Source organism: Anolis carolinensis, unplaced genomic scaffold (assembly GCF_035594765.1).
Source record: "Anolis carolinensis isolate JA03-04 unplaced genomic scaffold, rAnoCar3.1.pri scaffold_30, whole genome shotgun sequence".
NCBI lineage: Eukaryota > Metazoa > Chordata > Lepidosauria > Squamata > Dactyloidae > Anolis > Anolis carolinensis.
Window position 1 is genome coordinate 62,919 of NW_026943839.1, and position 16,947 is coordinate 79,865.

Below are 16,947 nucleotides of genomic sequence, written 5' to 3' on the forward strand. Positions count from 1 at the left end.
TGAGTCTGTCTAATGTATGTTGTTTGTCTGTTGGCATTGAATGTTTGCCATATATGTGTTCATTGTAATCCGCCCTGAGTCCCCTTCGGGGTGAGAAAGAAGGGCGGAATATAAATACTGTAAATAAATACAAATACTGTAAATAAATATACAAAAGTGGATCCAGAAAATAGAGAATTTTGGTCAATTAGCGGGATTCTATATTAATAAAGATAAAACAAAAATGCTTGCGAAAAATATGAACAAGAAAAACCAGGAGAAACTACAAGAGATAACAGGAATGAAAGTGGTACCAAAACTGAAATATTTAGGAATTTGGATCACAACAAAAAATGATAAAACCCCCTCCCTTGACCTGACCTGTCTCTCTTTCTCTCTCCTCGACCCTTCCGTACAGGGACTACCACGTGTGGAACGAGGGATGGTTCGTTCGTGGAGACCTGGGGGGCTCCTACAGCGGGTGGCAGGTTATCGATGCCACGCCGCAGGAGCGGAGCCAAGGTGGGTCTCGCTATCTTTTGGGGTGGGGGGAGTAGGGCCTTGGGCGACCCCCCTCTCCGCCTCCCTCCCTGACAGCCCCTTCTTCTTCCCCGTTCCCTTCTTCCCCTTCCTCTTCTTCTTTATCTTCTTCTTTTGGAAAATGGAAATCTCCATAACCTTTTGGAGAAATCATGATCTTTGGAAAAGCATGACCTTGTTAGAAAGCTTTTGGAAAAATGATGCCCTAGCCCAGGGGTCCCCAAACTAAGGCCCAGGGGCCGGATGCGGCCCTCCAAGGTCATTTACCCGCCCCCCACCCTCAGTTTTATAATATATATTTTATATCAGTTTTAATAATATAATATACTAGCTGTGCCCGGCCACGCGTTGCTGTGGCGTTGTCTGATGGTGTCCGTATTTTATAGGCAGTGTGGAAGAGGCCTAAATGAGGCCTAACTTTGCCTGTCCCTGGGCAGAGTGGATTGCAAGGAGACCAAGTGGGCAGAGCTTAGCCTTCTAACTGGCAGCAATTGGATAAAAACAATTATTCCTCTCCCTCTAATTAGGACTTTATTTTTCTTTTCTTTTTGTTGTATCAACCTAGAGGCGTGGATGAGGGGTTGTGCTGTCACTTTTCAAGGTTGTGGGGTGTTTAGTTTTGTTGTTTTGTCGGTCGCCAGGATTCCATCACTTTTATATATATATATTGTATATACATATAATATTGATAAAAATATTATAATGTTATACAATATAATACTAATAATAATACCATATAATAATATTAATTATATGTTATATATTACATATAGTATTACAGTATAGTGGTATAGTTCAATATAGTAATATATAATGCTAATATTGTGCTATGCTAATAATATAATATATTAGGTTTCTCAGCTGTTAAACTGATGTACCTAGTTATCTCTTTGAACTGTTAGGGACAAAGATATACCAATGCACAAAAATCTCTCTCTCTATAAAAATGTAATGTACGTTTGTAGGACTGAGTAAACAACAAAACCACTGAGCCAAATCACACCAAATTTTGGCCACAATAAACCAACACATCCAAGGTATGTCATTCCCTCAACCCCCCCCCCCAAAAAAAACCCCAGATTGGCCTAGGTATAATTTATTTATTTATTTTATTTATTTACATCATTTTTACCCCGCCTTTCTCCCAGAGGGGACTCAAAGCGGCTTACAATAAATAGGCAAAAATTCAATGGCTAAAAACAATGTAAATGTAAAAACAATGTAAAACAATGTTGTCTCAGCCCCATTAGAATAGAATGGAATAACTTTACTGTCATTGTGCAGTGCACAACAAAACACAGCCAGGCATTGAAGCTGCAAGGCTATTCAGTGCAATTTAACCAAGGATTAATCTTAGTAGCAGGTGGCCAGGCTTAGAAGCAGTGATACTACTCTGTACTATTGAAGCTGGCCAACTAAAGATTCCCCTAGGTAGCAAGCAGCCAGGCTTTGAGGCAGTGAGGCTATTCATTGCAATTCTAGCAGCCCAAAAAACCATTCCCCAAGAACGCAAGTACCCAGGCTTCCAAGCAGCAAGCCTATTCCATTGCATTCCAGCTCACCAAACAAGGATTCCCACAAGAAGAAAACAGCCACTTCTCTCCCTTTAATTCTTCTTCCCCTTCTTCGTCCCTGTGGAAAATGGATTTTATTAATTAAATATATTATATTATATTATATTATATTGTATTATATTATTACCGCTGCCACCAACTTATAAAGATGTTTTTATTTAAACGCTGCCACCAAATGTAAAGATGTTTATAATGTGGCCACCAGATGCCTGCTACTACTATGGGAAGATGCAGCCACTAGCTGTCTCAGAGAGGAGGTCTTTTAAATTTTGATTTTCTTCCTTCTTCTTGTTTGCTTATTGATGGTAATATATGTGACAGAACCTGAGATGTTTGAAGAACAATAACATATTTATTCAGGCACAAAGCTTAATGGTTACAGTAACTTTCTCTTTAAAGGCACTTTAGTTAACAGTTGCAAAGCTAGAATGAGGTGTTTCAAATTCCTTAAAATGTCAATTCTGTCTCTACTGCTTTAAACTGCAGTCACCCTGTGATTAACAATCACAGATTATCTGTTCCTTAACAGGAGACAGACTACCTTAAAATAAGTCACCAAACCTATTTTAAACTGACTCAAAAATAAGCAATTGAGTCTCCCTGATCCCTTCAACTGAGGATCAGTCTTCACTGTACCTCATCAGGGCACAGACTAACTGCTTCTTTTTAAACCTGCACTTCTCCACCAAAACAGCAGTTGGCTCCGCCCACTTCTCCATGGCAACCAACTCTTGAGTGCAGGGATGTCACAACTGAAATATTGACCCTTTTAAAACACAATTAAACATGACATCTGTAAACCAAAAAATTCACACTTCATTACAGTCCCCTTCTCCTCCTTCTCCTTCTCCTTCTTCCCTTCTTCACCCCCTTCTTCTTCCTTCCAGGTCTGTACCAGTGTGGTCCGGCGTCGGTGATGGCGGTGAAGCAGGGCCAGGTACGACTCAACTACGACACGGCCTTCGTCTACAGCGAGGTCAACGCAGACATCAACTGCTGGGTGGTCTACCCCAATGGGACCCGGAAGCGTGGCCACTCCGACACCACCTCCATCGGTGTCAACATGAGCACCAAGGCCGTGGGAAGCAGTGCCCGCGTCGATGTCACTGGCAACTACAAGTTCCCTGAAGGTCAGTGGACAAGATGAGCTGGATGGGGTATTTGGGCCATAGGCGTATAGTTAACACACTATATGTGTGTTAACTGGAAAAACAAAAGCATGATGCCAATTGGCCGTGTTTGCAAGGACTTGAGAATTGGTTTGCAACTGTTGCTGTCCTGCTGCTGGAGAACTGGTTTGAACAGATTTATCTCTCTCTCTGTGTGAGTATTGTCTGGAAATAACTTAGTCCCTCCCTCCAGGCGCTGTGGACTTCAATTCCCACAATTCCTAACAGCCGGTAGGCTGTTAGGAATTGTGGGAGTTGAAGTCCACAACGCCTGGAGGGTCGAAGTTTATGTATATACAGATTTCTTTTCCTTCCAAGGCGGAGATGTCTCTCACTTCCTGTTGTCTCAGCCCCATTAGAATAGAATGGAATAACTTTACTGTCATTGTGCACCGCACAACAAAATTAAATGCCACCCCAATACACATCATATATGTAGAATTGCAAAAACAAAAGCACCCATCTTTCCTCATTCTAATCACTATGGCACAACCCTGTGATGTCACATCAGGGTTCAATAGGTTTAGAGCGTGTGCTGATCAAGTTTACAAATGACACCAACTTAGGAGGGATAACTAATACTCCAGCGGATAGGATCAGGATTCAAAATGACCTCAGCAGATTACAGAGCTGATTGGCCAAAAGTAACAAAAGTAACGGACCACAGGTTGGGAACCACTGATCTAGATAGCCTGTGAGGTCTCTTCAAACTCTATTATTTATTTACAGTATTTATATTCCGCCCTTCCTTCTCACCCCAAAGGGAACTCAGGGCAGATCACAATGTACACATCCATGGCTAACATTCAATGCCATATGACATACAGACAGAGACAGAGACACAGAGGCAATTTTAACATTTTCCAGCTTCCGGCTTCATGAGGGTCTGCTCGATTCCAGTCACAGGAGGAGCTGCTGCTTCATCATCCACTGGGACACAGAGTCCTTGGATACTTCCTCATTCCAAACGCGGCTGGATGCTTTTTTTAATGATGTCATAAATTAGTTAAATTAGCTTCCCCACATAAAGCGGTACCTAAATTTCCTACTTGATAGATACAGCTATCTTTCAGGTTGCTTAGGTCATCAACAAGCCGGGCTATTTTAATAGTCAGGCGCTCAATCCGACCTGGGCTGGCTTCGAACTCAGGACCTCTCGGTCAGTAGTGATTTAGCCATTTATTGCAACTGGCTATTAACCGATTCTATTCTATTCTATATTATTCTATGATTCGATGATTGTATGACCCTCGTTGACCTTCCTCTTTCTCTCCCTCCCTTTGGATCCTCCACAGGTTCCTCCGAGGAGCGTGCCGTGAACCGCCGGGCCTTGGCCGAGCTCTCGGGATCCCACGCGGCAGAGGAAGAGGTGGCGGAAGAGGCGAGTTCGAGGGCAGGGGCGACTGCGGAGGAGGGGGTCCCCGACACATCACCCCCCTCCCCGGCCTCCCCATCCTCGGACCTGATCTCGCAGCCGGGGCTCTTTGGGCGCTTCCGCCTGGCACGGCCCCCGGTGCTGGGGGGAGACGTGGCGCTGGTGCTGAGCCTGGCCAACCTGCGCGAGGAGCCCACCGACGTCACCGTCAACCTCTCCGTGGCCACCGCCCTCTACACACGCAGGACCGTCCGGGAGGTCCTCAAGGAGGCCACCACCTTCCGCCTCCAGGGCAAGGAAGGTAGGTGTGGAGAGAAGCAGGCACTGGAGCACGTGTTGCCGTCAGCATCATCATACATGTTATTTATTACACACCTCAATAATAATAATATTAATAATAATACATTTTATTCATTATCTTCCTCAATAATAATAATAATAATAATAACAATAACAATAACAATAAAAAACAAATCTCGGCTATCAAACATCTAAGAAATCTCACAAAATTGTGCATCTGATGTACATGGATGACCTGAAGCTGTATGGGAAAACGGAAACTGAAATCCAGTCTCTGACTAACACTGTCCGAATTTTTAGCACTGATATCAGTATGGAGTTTGGCTTGGACAAATGTTCAAGGGTGGCATTGAAGAAGGGAAAAATCATTGAAAGTGAGGGCATAAATATGCCCAATGGCCAAACGATAAAGCGTCACCAGCCAGAGGCCTATAAATATCTGGGCATATTACAGCTGGACAACATCAAGCATGAACATGTGAAGACTGTGGTCAGCAAAGAATACACACAAAGGGTCAGAAAATTCTCAAAAGCAAGCTCAATGGAGGCAACACCATCAAGGCCATAAACACCTGGGCCATACCTGTCATAAGATATACTGGTGGCATCATAAACTGGACACAGGTGGAACTGGACAATTTGGACAGAAAAACAAGAAAACTCATGACCATTCATCATTCACTGCACCCTCGCAGTGATGTTGACCGGCTATATCTGCCTAGAAGATCAGGGGGCAGAGGACTCTTGCAAGTAAAACAAGCAGTCAAAGAAGAAGAACATGCCCTGGCAGAAGATTGAAAGTAAAGTGAAGAACCTGCTTTGATTAAAGTCAAAAATCAGAAACTCCTCAAAACACAGCAGACAAAAAACCAGTACAAGAAAGCCACACTACAAACTAGAGCTGACAACTGGCACAACAAAACATTGCATGGAAAGTTCCTTGACAAAATTGACGGAAAAGCTGACAAGGAGAAGACCTGGCTCTGGCTCACGAATGGGACCCTGAAGAAGGAGACAGAAGGCCTGATCCTTGCAGCCCAGGAGCAAGACATCAGGACAAATGCAATTAAAGGCCAAGATCGAAAAATCAGCTGATGACCCAAAATGCAGACTGTGCAAGGAAACCGACGAAACCATTGATCATATCCTCAGCTGCTGTAAGAAAATCGCACAGACAGACTACAAACAGAGGCACAACTCTGTGGCCCAAATGATTCATTGGAACTTATGCCTCAAGTACCACCTCCCAGCAGAAAAGAACTGGTGGGATCACAAACCTGCAAAAGTATTGGAAAATGAGCACGCAAAGATACTGTGGGACTTCCAAATCCAGACTGACAAAGTTCTGGAACAAAACACACCAGACATCACAGTTGTGGAAAAGAAAAAGGTTTGGATCACTGATGTCGCTATCCCAGGTGACAGTCGCATTGACGAAAAACAACAGGAAAAACTCAGCCGCTATCAGGACCTCAAGATTGAACTTCAAAGACTCTGGCAGAAACCAGTGCAGGTGGTCCCGGTGGTGATGGGCACACTGGGTGCCGTGCCAAGAGATCTCAGCCAGCATTTGGAAACAATAGACATTGACAAAATTACGATCTGCCAACTGCAAAAGGCCACCCTGCTGGGATCTGCGCGCATCATCCGAAAATACATCACACAGTCCTAGACACTTGGGAAGTGTTCGACTTGTGATTTTGTGAAACGAAATCCAGCATATCTATCTTGTTTGCTGTGTCATACAATATAATGACAATACATTTTATTTATTACCCACCTCAATGATAATAATAATAATACATTTATTCATTACCTTCCTCAATAATAATAATAACAATACATTTTATTATGTGCCCCAATAATAATACATTTTATTTATTACCCACATCAATAATAATAATATGCTTTATTTATTACCCATTACGGCTTCAGGGATTTTTCTGTGATTCTAGGCGGGGGAAAGAATGAGGGTCATTTGCTTCTGCTGACCTCCCGCCCCTTCTCCTTTTCCCCAGAGAGGCAGCTCCCTTTGCGCATCACTTACGGGCATTACGGGGCCGCGCTGACCGATGACCGGAAGCTGCTGGTGACGGCACTGTGCGATGTTCCCGGTGGGGTCAAGCTTCTGGTGGAGAAGGCCATCACGCTGGAGGGACCCGACATCCGAATCAAGGTCTGCAGGGGCCGGGAGGGGTCCAAGCGGGGTGTCCAGGGGTCCTTTCCCATTGCTGAAGCCCCCTCCCTTCATTCTCCACCCCCCAGGTGCCCCACCGTGTCGTGGCCTCGGTGCCGACCACCGTGGAGATCGGCTACGGCAACCCGCTCCCGGTGTCCGTGGACCAGTGCGTCCTCCTGGTCACGCTTATGGGACACGCCGTCAAGATCAAGTGAGTGGCATGTGGTGTTGGGTGTTTATGTAAAAATTTTAGGGTTTCTCTAACCGTTAAGAAAGAGAAGAAAAGGCTTTTTCGAAAATCGTGATCTTTTTGAGATTGTAACCTTTTAGAAAATGGATTCACCTTACACTCAACACAAGCGAGGAATCCCAAAAATGGTAATAAAACAGTATATTAAGAAAAGTACATATAAAAAGGAAAAGTCACCATAAGAAATAGGAAATGTAAATCCAACAGATAATGGGGGAAATAGTCATCAAATAATAAACAAATACAAACCGGCAACAGGGAAAAACACTCCAAGGCAATAACCCAAACAGGTCAAATCTGTTCCATAAAACAAGGTATAGGAAAAATCAGAATCTAAACATGAGCATATTCCAGGAAAACAAGAATCAAATCATGAACATGAATCCAAAAACAAACTTCTTAAAATGTGAATACAGACTCTCAAAATCTTAAATTAAATCGCCTGATCCCAGAAGGGCAGTTGGTTCTCGCAGAAGCAGAGGAAGCAGGAGGACATTTTTGCTCCCTGTCTTCAGGTAGGATTTGGCTAAGATTTGGCTAAGATTTTAAACTGAGTTTGGGCTTGGCTCCTGTGGTCAAAGTCTAACTGTTGTGTGACTGTTGTGTTGAAAGAGAGCCAGGTACTTAAGTTGATTGACAGCAGGCATTGTCCCCTGTTAATTGAGTTTCTGGGAAAGCTTTATTTGCCAGTGTGAGTTTCTGCCAGAGCCTGATCCCAGAAGGGCAGTTGGTAAAAGGCACCTTTACTAACTATCCTTTGCAGTACATATAGGAAACAAAGCAACATAAACAAATACACAAAGACGTGGTTTGTTGCAGTCTGCACATAAAGTGCGTGCATATTACTTAACTGTACAAAGATCCCACTTGGCCACCACGCTCACCAAGAGATGCAACAAAAGCAAAACATTCCCATCACATGCACCAGCTGTGGCATGTTCCGCTTTTTCACACAAAAACTAGACAACTACATCTGCTCCAAATGCAAACAGATGACTCTGATGGAGCAGAGGATCCAACAGCTCGAGCACCGTATTAAGACCCTTAAGGACATTCAGGCACTCGAGCTCTTCTTGGACACTGCACAACACGCTGCTGTAGATCAGCAGCCTGCATCACACCAACACCACCAAGACCATGATCAGGAACCTTATGGGGAGATCAACTCAAAGGTAGACAACCCTCAGGCTTGGAAGGAGGTCACCCATAGAAGGAGACGCAGGACCAGGCAGCCTCCGCAGAACTCCTCTGCTCAGCTGCATTTACACAACAGATTTGAAATTCTTACATCATTAACATACAATCAGGAAACACATCTTGTGGAGGACCACAGTTTCTTAGATACCACTCAGTGGACCATCCTGGATCAATGCGCAGGGGATAGCCCTGACAGGGACAGTGCATCACCACAGTCACACTTATGTAATCATGCAAATGCTCCATCCCCAATCATAGACCAGGAGCAACAGGAACATCCTTGGGAGAGTAATGGGCTCTCGGATGTATTTCAATGGATTGTCATTGATGAATGCACTGGGGATGTTGAGGAGGAGGACAACACTTTACACCTACATGATTCACTTCAACAGGAACACTCTTCAGGGGACATACACACTGTCTTGCACAAAAGGGACCCTGTCAATCCTCAAAGGAAACAGGTCTTGGTAGTAGGTGACTCCCTCCTTAGAGGAACGGAAGCCATCATTTCCAGACCGGATGGGATGGCTCGAGAAACATGCTGCCTCCCGGGGGCAAAAATACACCATATCACTCAGAGGCTCAGCAGGCTCCTAAAGCCCCATCACCCTCCCCACCTTATGTTGATTCATGTAGGTACCAATGACACCGCTAGGCATACTTTTCAAAAGATCACAAATGATTTTCGAGCTCTGGGAACAAAGCTAAAACTGTATAATGTACATGTGATCTTTTCATCCCTCCTCCCCGTTGTAGGACATGGCTCTACAAGGGCCGGAAAAATAGTACAGGTCAATAACTGGCTCAGAAAATGGTGTCAAGAGGAGCATTTTGGCTTCCTTGACCATGGTCTACTCTTCCAAGAGGATGGACTACTGGCAAGCGATGGGGTGCATCTCACACAAGTAGGAAAACATCTTTTTGCACACAGACTCACAAACCTCATCAGGCGCACTTTAAACTAAATCCACTGGGGGAGGGGAACAACAGCCTGGCGAACACTATATTACCCACGACCACAGGGAACCGCCGTAAGGCTAAACGGAGGGCTGCACAAACACAGCAAGGACCAAGTACAGAGAGCACAATAATCCCAAATAAACAGTTCGAGGGGAGGTCACAGGGGCTTACATGTCTTTACACTAATGCTCAGAGCATGGGAAATAAGCAAGACGAACTCCAACTCCTAGCACAGCACCACACATACGATGTCATAGGCATCACTGAAACCTGGTGGGATGACTCCCATCACTGGAATTTAACCATTGAGGGCTATAACCTCTTTCACAGAAATAGAACAAAGGGGAGAGGAGGGGGAGTAGCTTTATATGTCAAAAACAGTTACGTTGCAGAAGAAATGCAAGACTGTAATCCGGGAAACCAGCTTGAAAGCATCTGGATAAGAATCAAGGGAACCGGGACTCAAAAAGATCTTGTCGTGGGTGTCTACTACAGACCTCCGAGTCAGGATGAAGGACTTGATGAAGCCTTCTGTCAACAGCTGACCAAACAGGCACAAAGAAGAGATATAGTAGTCATGGGCGATTTCAATTATCCCGATATCTGCTGGAAAACAAACTCAGCCAAGAGTACAAAGTCCAACAAATTCCTCACTTGCCTTGCAGATAATTTTATGGTCCAGAAGGTAGAAGAGGCAACAAGGGGATCAGCAACTCTTGATCTAATCTTAACAAATGTGGAAGACCTGATCAATACAGTTGAAGTGGTTGGATCCTTAGGGGCAAGTGACCATGTGCTCCTGCAGTTTGCAATACAAAGGAATGCTGAAACTAAGACAAGTCAAACACGCATTCTGGACTTTAAGAGAGCTGACTTCCAAAAAATGAAGGAATTACTGAGCGGCATTCCATGGACGCCGATATTAAAAAACAAGGGAGTTAAGGATGGATGGGAGTTTTTCAAAAGTGAAATACTCAAGGCGCAAATGCAAACAGTGCCAACAAAGAAGAAAAATAAGACAAGTGCAAAGAAGCCAGAATGGATGTCCAAAGAACTTCTAACTGAGCTAAAGCTCAAAAGTGACATGCACAAGAAGTGGAAAAGGGGAGAAATCACCAAAGAAGAATTCAAACGTATAGCCAACTCCTGTAGGGAAAAGGTTCGCAAGGCTAAAGCGCAAAATGAGCTCAGGCTTGCCAGGGACATAAAAAACAACAAAAAAGGTTTTTTTGCTTATGTTGGTAGAAAAAGGAAGAAAAAGGAGGCGATAGGGCCACTGCAAGGAGTAGATGGGGTGATGGTGACAGGGGATAGGGAAAAGGCAGAACTGCTTAATGCCTTCTTTGCCTCGGTCTTCTCACAAAAAGAAAGCCATCTTCAACCTCAGCAACATGGAATGGACGAAGGATTGGGGGAAATCCAACCCCAAATAGGGAAACAAGTTGTCCAGGAACACTTGGCCACTCTAAACGAATTCAAGTCCCCAGGGCCAGATCAGCTACATCCAAGAGTATTGAAGGAACTAGCGGAAGTTATTTCAGAACCACTGGCAATCATCTTCGAGAGTTCTTGGAGAACAGGAGAAGTCCCAGCAGATTGGAGGAGGGCGAATGTGGTCCCTATCTTCAAGAAGGGAAAAAAGAACGACCCAAACAATTACCGTCCGGTCAGCCTCACATCAATACCAGGCAAGATTCTGGAAAAGATCATTAAGGAAGTGGTCTGCAAACACTTAGAAACAAATGCGGTCATTGCTAATAGTCAACACGGATTTACCAAAAACAAGTCATGCCAGACTAATCTGATCTCTTTTTTCGATAGAGTTACGAGTTGGGTCGATACAGGGAATGCCGTGGATGTAGCATATCTAGATTTCAGTAAGGCCTTCGACAAAGTCCCCCACGACCTTCTGGCAAACAAACTAGTAAAATGTGGGCTAGACAAAACTACGGTTAGGTGGATCTGTAATTGGCTAAGCGAACGAACCCAAAGGGTGCTCACCAATGCGTCGTCTTCATCATGGAAAGAAGTGACAAGTGGAGTGCCGCAGGGCTCCGTCCTGGGCCCGGTTCTGGGGGGGGGGGGGGGGGGGGGGGGGGGGGGGGTGGGGTCAACTAAGAAGGCGAAGGGTTAGAAAGCACGATCATCAAGTTTGCAGATGACACCAAACTCGGAGGGATAGCTAACACTCCAGAAGACAGGAGCAGAATTCAAAACGATCTTGACAGACTAGAGAGATGGGCCGAAACTAACAAAATGAAGTTCAACAGGGACAAATGCAAGATACTTCACTTCGGCAGAAAAAATGGAAATCAAAGATACAGAATGGGGGACGCCTGGCTTGACAGCAGTGTGTGCGAAAAAGATCTTGGAGTCCTCGTGGACAACAAGTTAAACATGAGCCTACAATGTGATGCGGCAGCTAAAAAAGCCAATGGGATTTTGGCCTGCATCAATAGGGGAATAACGTCTAGATCCAGGGAAGTCATGCTCCCCCTCTATTCTGCCTTGGTCAGACCACACCTGGAATACTGTGTCCAGTTTTGGGCACCACAGTTGAAGGGAGATGTTGACAAGCTGGAAAGCGTCCAGAGGAGGGCAACTAAAATGATTAAGGGTCTGGAGAACAAGCCCTATGAGGAGCGGCTTAAAGCGCTGGGCATGTTTAGCCTGCAGAAGAGAAGGCTGAGAGGAGACATGATAGCCATGTACAAATATGTGAGGGGAAGTCATAGGGAGGAGGGAGCAAGCTTACTTTCTGCTGCCCTGCAGACTAGGACACGGAAAAATGGCTTCAAACTACAGGAAAGGAGATTCCACCTGAACATCAGGAAGAACTTCCTCACTGTGAGGGCTGTTCGGCAGTGGAACTCTCTCCCCCGGGCCGTGGTGGAGGCTCCTTCTTTGGAGGCTTTTAAGCAGAGGCTGGATGGCCATCTGTCGGGGGTGCTTTGAATGCGATTTCCTGCTTCTTAGCGGGGGGTTGGACTAGATGGCCCTTGAGGTCTCTTCCAACTCTACTATTCTATGATTCTATGATTCTATGATTCTAAATGTAAAACATGAACTGGAAACTAGGTTCGAGATCCTCACTGCTTTGCAGCGTTGCCTGATCTGAATTCCCAAAGAGACACTTTTCTGATTTAAGGACCGCAAAACATGAAGGCATTCCTGTGACCTTGGCTCCTTTGCATGTGAGACTTTTTACATTGTGACTTTTTCAGTTTGCTTGATTCCTCCCTAAGATCAAGCCTGATATGCCTGTCAAGAACAGGTGTTCTCTCAGGAAAGCTTTCTCGCCCATCCACTCCGTTATCTGGAGTTGCTATGCTATCAGTAGGTGAAAGGTCTCCATCAGTCACTGCATCTCCCTTTCTGCTGCCCTTCGTCCTCAACTGGCTGAACCTCAACAAAAAACCCATTTAATAGAATCTTCTTGAGTGGTGTACAACCACATGTAATTATGCAAGGCAACTGACTTCAGTTGTTAGACTGAATTGTCTTTAACCTGTTAGGAATCAGAGAATATGCCAGTGCATAAAAAATAACACTTCTTCAGAAGTGTTTTTCAATGCCCAAAACTACACTCCCATAAGACTGTTAGGATTTTGTTGGGGAAACCTCCCAAAAATACGTCAGAGCATCCAAAAATACAAACAGTATATTTCTAGTTGAGCATTTAGCTCACAGCAAGCAGTGTGTGAAGTGTTGTGGCTGCAAAAGAATTTAGAGCTTAGGAGGCAAAGATCCAGAGTTCAAACTTTATAATTACAGAAGGTTTATTTACAAAAAAAAAAAAAAAAAAGCTGGGTCTGAGCTACTCTAACTCCATCTCTTTACGGTTCAAAAGAGAGGGGAAAATCTCCAAGCACTACATCTCTCCTGACACATGAACAGAGAGAGGTCTCAATACACTAAGATGTAAAAAAGGAGAAGTCTGAACAAAGGGATGCACCTGAAAAGTATCCATTCTACACAACCAATAAGAGTGAGAGCAGAAACAGAAAGGGGAGAACAAACAGATATATTCCAACTGTCATTCAGGAATCAAGGGAGAAGGGATTCCCTCAGTCTATTTTAAAGCTAACGGTTCCTCATTGAGGACTGTAGACTTGAGCAGTGTGGGGTTGAATTCCAACAAAAACAACTTGTTTTATACACTCAAGAGACAAAATGAAATAGACTTTGGTATAAAAACGCAACATATTTGGTTTACTCACAACCTTCATGTGTTCAGCATACACAGGTACACAACTCATCAGTCAGATACAGATATTTTGAAATAGTTTCTGTGCCGGTCAGAAGATCTTTCTCATAATCAACTGCAGGCAAGTGTTTACAAGTCTACGATCTGAGCAGCCCCAAAGTCTAAAGAAGTCTGTGCTCGTCCCAGAGCAGATCATGTGGTCTGCAGCCCCTCCCACAACTTCACAGGAAAACATAGAGCAAGGAAAGAAAGCTGGATACCAAAACATACATACAATAAGAAAGCAACAGGATTATAGATAGAAACACATCCGGGCATCCCCTGGGCAACATCTTTGTAGACAGCTGATTCTCTCACATCAGAAGCGACTTGCAGTATGCAACCAAACAAACAAACAAACCAACTGACCTTTTCAGGATCAACTATGACAATAATCTCAATTAACATCGAAGGCATGTCAGCTGCCAAAAAACAGTTGCTTTATGAATTGTGTTGAGAATGTGATGTATTAAAAACAGTTTGCTCATGAAGAAACTTGTGCAAAGACATCACACAGGTAGAAGACTTGGTTGCAGGACAGCAAAAGCAGAATATAGCCCAAAATGGTGAGGAATAAAGGTCGATTCCTCAGTTATCTCTCACTTGATTGTCACAAGAAGACATGGCCATGGTCCATGCAGCACTGCAGGAGGACAGACATGAGCAGACACAGCAACATATCTGCAGCTTGTGACTTCCAGGATGAATCCTTCTAGAACAGTGTTTTGCAACCTGGGGGTTGAGACCCCTTGGGAGGTCGTGAGGGGGGTTTCAGAGGTGTCACCAAAGACCATCAGAAAACAAATATTTCTTATGGTTTAGGGAACCCAAATCCCTCCAGTATTTTCTGTGGTCATGTGGTTCTGTGTGGGAAGTTTGGCCGAATTCAATTGTAGGCGAACTATAAATCTCAGCAACTACAACTCCCAAACGTCAAGGCCTATTTTTCCCAAACTCCACCAGTGTTCACAATTGGCCATATTGAGTATTCGTTCCAAGTTTATTCCTGAGGATGGCAAAGGATTGCAAAATCTCCTTGAAAGTTCAAAAAACGTTTATTGAGGTAAAAAGAAATCCATTGTGGATTGAAAAGGTTTTGGAGCTAACTAGCTCTCTAAGCTAGCACTAAGGGAGGTAAGCAGGTAAAAATAACAAAGAATATCTAATAGCTACATTTTGCCAGGAGAGTGGGCAGAATGTGTCCTTCTTAGAGGAAGACAAAGGAAGAAGAGATATGACTACTGGGCGTCTGGTCCGAGCCTTTTGGGGCAATAAACATTCCAATCTAGAGAGAGGAAGTTAGTTACCTCATCCCTGAAGGATCACATTGCTAAAGCAACAAGGTGAGGGGAGTGGATGAAAACAGGACAGAAGAGAGAAACCAGAAAAGGCCTATCTAGGCATGCATGGGATATAGGGAGAGGTTTCCCTCATTCTAACTTATCCACGACATAACTAATAGATGAGACTTGTGTAGTCCAGGATGATATCCAACATATCCCTCCGGATGGAGAGGGGGTGCTCCTCCTTGTCCCCCTCCCCACTCTAATCCCTCTTCTCTCCCTTCCATCCTACAGCGTGGCAGCCTTGTCTCCGGGGGAGCAGTCCAGCATCTTCTTCGAGTTCACGCCACGCTCCTCGGGGGCCATGCAGCTGCACGTGGACTTCTCCTGCGACCGCTTCCAGCACGTCAAGGCCTTCACCCTCATGGACGTGGCCGAGGCCTGAGCCACCACCACATCCGCCATCATTAAAGCTATTTTCCTCAGCAGAAAAGTGGTGGCCTCGCTTATTGCTATTATAGGTTGGGCATGGGCAAACTTTGGACCTCCCTCCAGGTGTTTTGGACTTCAACTCCCACAATTCCTAACAGCCGGTAGGCTGTTAGGAATTGTGGGAGTTGAAATCCAAAACACCTGGAGGGAGGTCCAAAGTTTGCCCATGCCTGTGTTAAGGTCATTCTAGTCGTCCTTATGGGAGTTCGGAGCTGTTAGGCTCAAAAATAACCCACAGTTGGGGTAATTACACAAAAATATATAGTAGAGTGCCAGGAGTAATCTCCATGACCAGCAGAAATGTATGTGTGGTGAGAAGGGATAGCCTTCTAATCATTGGGATGGCTCATTATTGCAGAATCAGAACATTGGGTTCAAAAATATTTATTAAACTAAAAAGACATACAGTCTTGATAGAAAAGGTCTTGCAGCTAACTAGCTGACTAAATCTCCTCTTCTAAAGAAGATAAAAGGGTAAAAAGTCAGTGCAGCTACATTTTGCCTAGAGAGAGGCAAAATGTGTCCTTACTGGGAGAAAGAAAACAGAACAATAAAATAAAACATGGTGGAGACCGCATGGCCTTCCTGGGGCAGTTTTTAAACTCAAGAAGAAGTTCCCTCACATAATTCCATTATTAACCCATCAAAGGAGGAGGAGACAGTGGCTAACAGGAAAAACAAAGCCAACGCTCTTGTTGTACCTCAGCACTGATTCACCTTGCTCTTAGCACACAATCTGTCAGAGCGATTTTGCTAGGCACACACGCAGCAGAAGTCGCTGACGAGAAAACACTAGATAAATGATGACGCTGGAGTCTTCAGGTCTCTATCAAAAGTTTACTCACGAACGGAATTCCACAAGACAATACACAGCTCTCACGCAGGCACACACGGGAAGGAATCCAGAGAAGAAGAAGGAAAAAGAATAGGAAGCAGAGGGCAATTTATCCCAGACTCTGCTATCTGATGCAATCCAAGTTTGCAGGCACTTAACCCTTTACACACTGGCATAGTAAACAGTACACAGTGCATGATGCAATCTCCAGCACACATTGCACCACCATGACTCAATTACATTTAAACAATTCTATATACAATCATTCCTACTTTAACACAATCCACCACAGCAGGCTAGGTTTAAACAGTTTATTGATAAAAGATAGCAAAGTCTGAATAAAAAGCAGTAAAGAAAGCAAACATCCAAATGCAATGGCAGTCAAAAAAGCAATATAATCCAAAAGTAAAAGCCATTTGCAGAATATACATCCAAGTTTCTGTTATAGGAAATTAGTCCTGAAAAACAAGGCACCATGAACTTCAGAGTAAAATCCAAAACACAGTTTCCAGGCATGAACCTAAACGAAAATCCTTTTCCTTGAGCCTAGACAAGGCAGGAGATGTGC

General features: G+C 44.3%; 1 protein-coding gene across 1 annotated transcript in view; it reads left to right on the top strand.

Annotated features, from left to right (window-relative positions):
- The window catches only part of LOC100559370 (protein-glutamine gamma-glutamyltransferase E), a 52,111-nt gene extending 36,572 nt beyond the window's left edge, over window positions 1-15,539 (top strand). The window contains exons 7-12 of the mRNA XM_062966799.1: window positions 398-501; window positions 2,981-3,223; window positions 4,558-4,938; window positions 6,956-7,113; window positions 7,203-7,327; window positions 15,347-15,539. Of these exons, the coding sequence (XP_062822869.1) occupies window positions 398-501; window positions 2,981-3,223; window positions 4,558-4,938; window positions 6,956-7,113; window positions 7,203-7,327; window positions 15,347-15,497 (1,162 nt within the window). The 3' untranslated portion in view covers window positions 15,498-15,539. The remainder of the gene's footprint in view (window positions 1-397; window positions 502-2,980; window positions 3,224-4,557; window positions 4,939-6,955; window positions 7,114-7,202; window positions 7,328-15,346) is intronic.
- The last annotated feature ends 1,408 nt before the right edge of the window (window positions 15,540-16,947 follow it).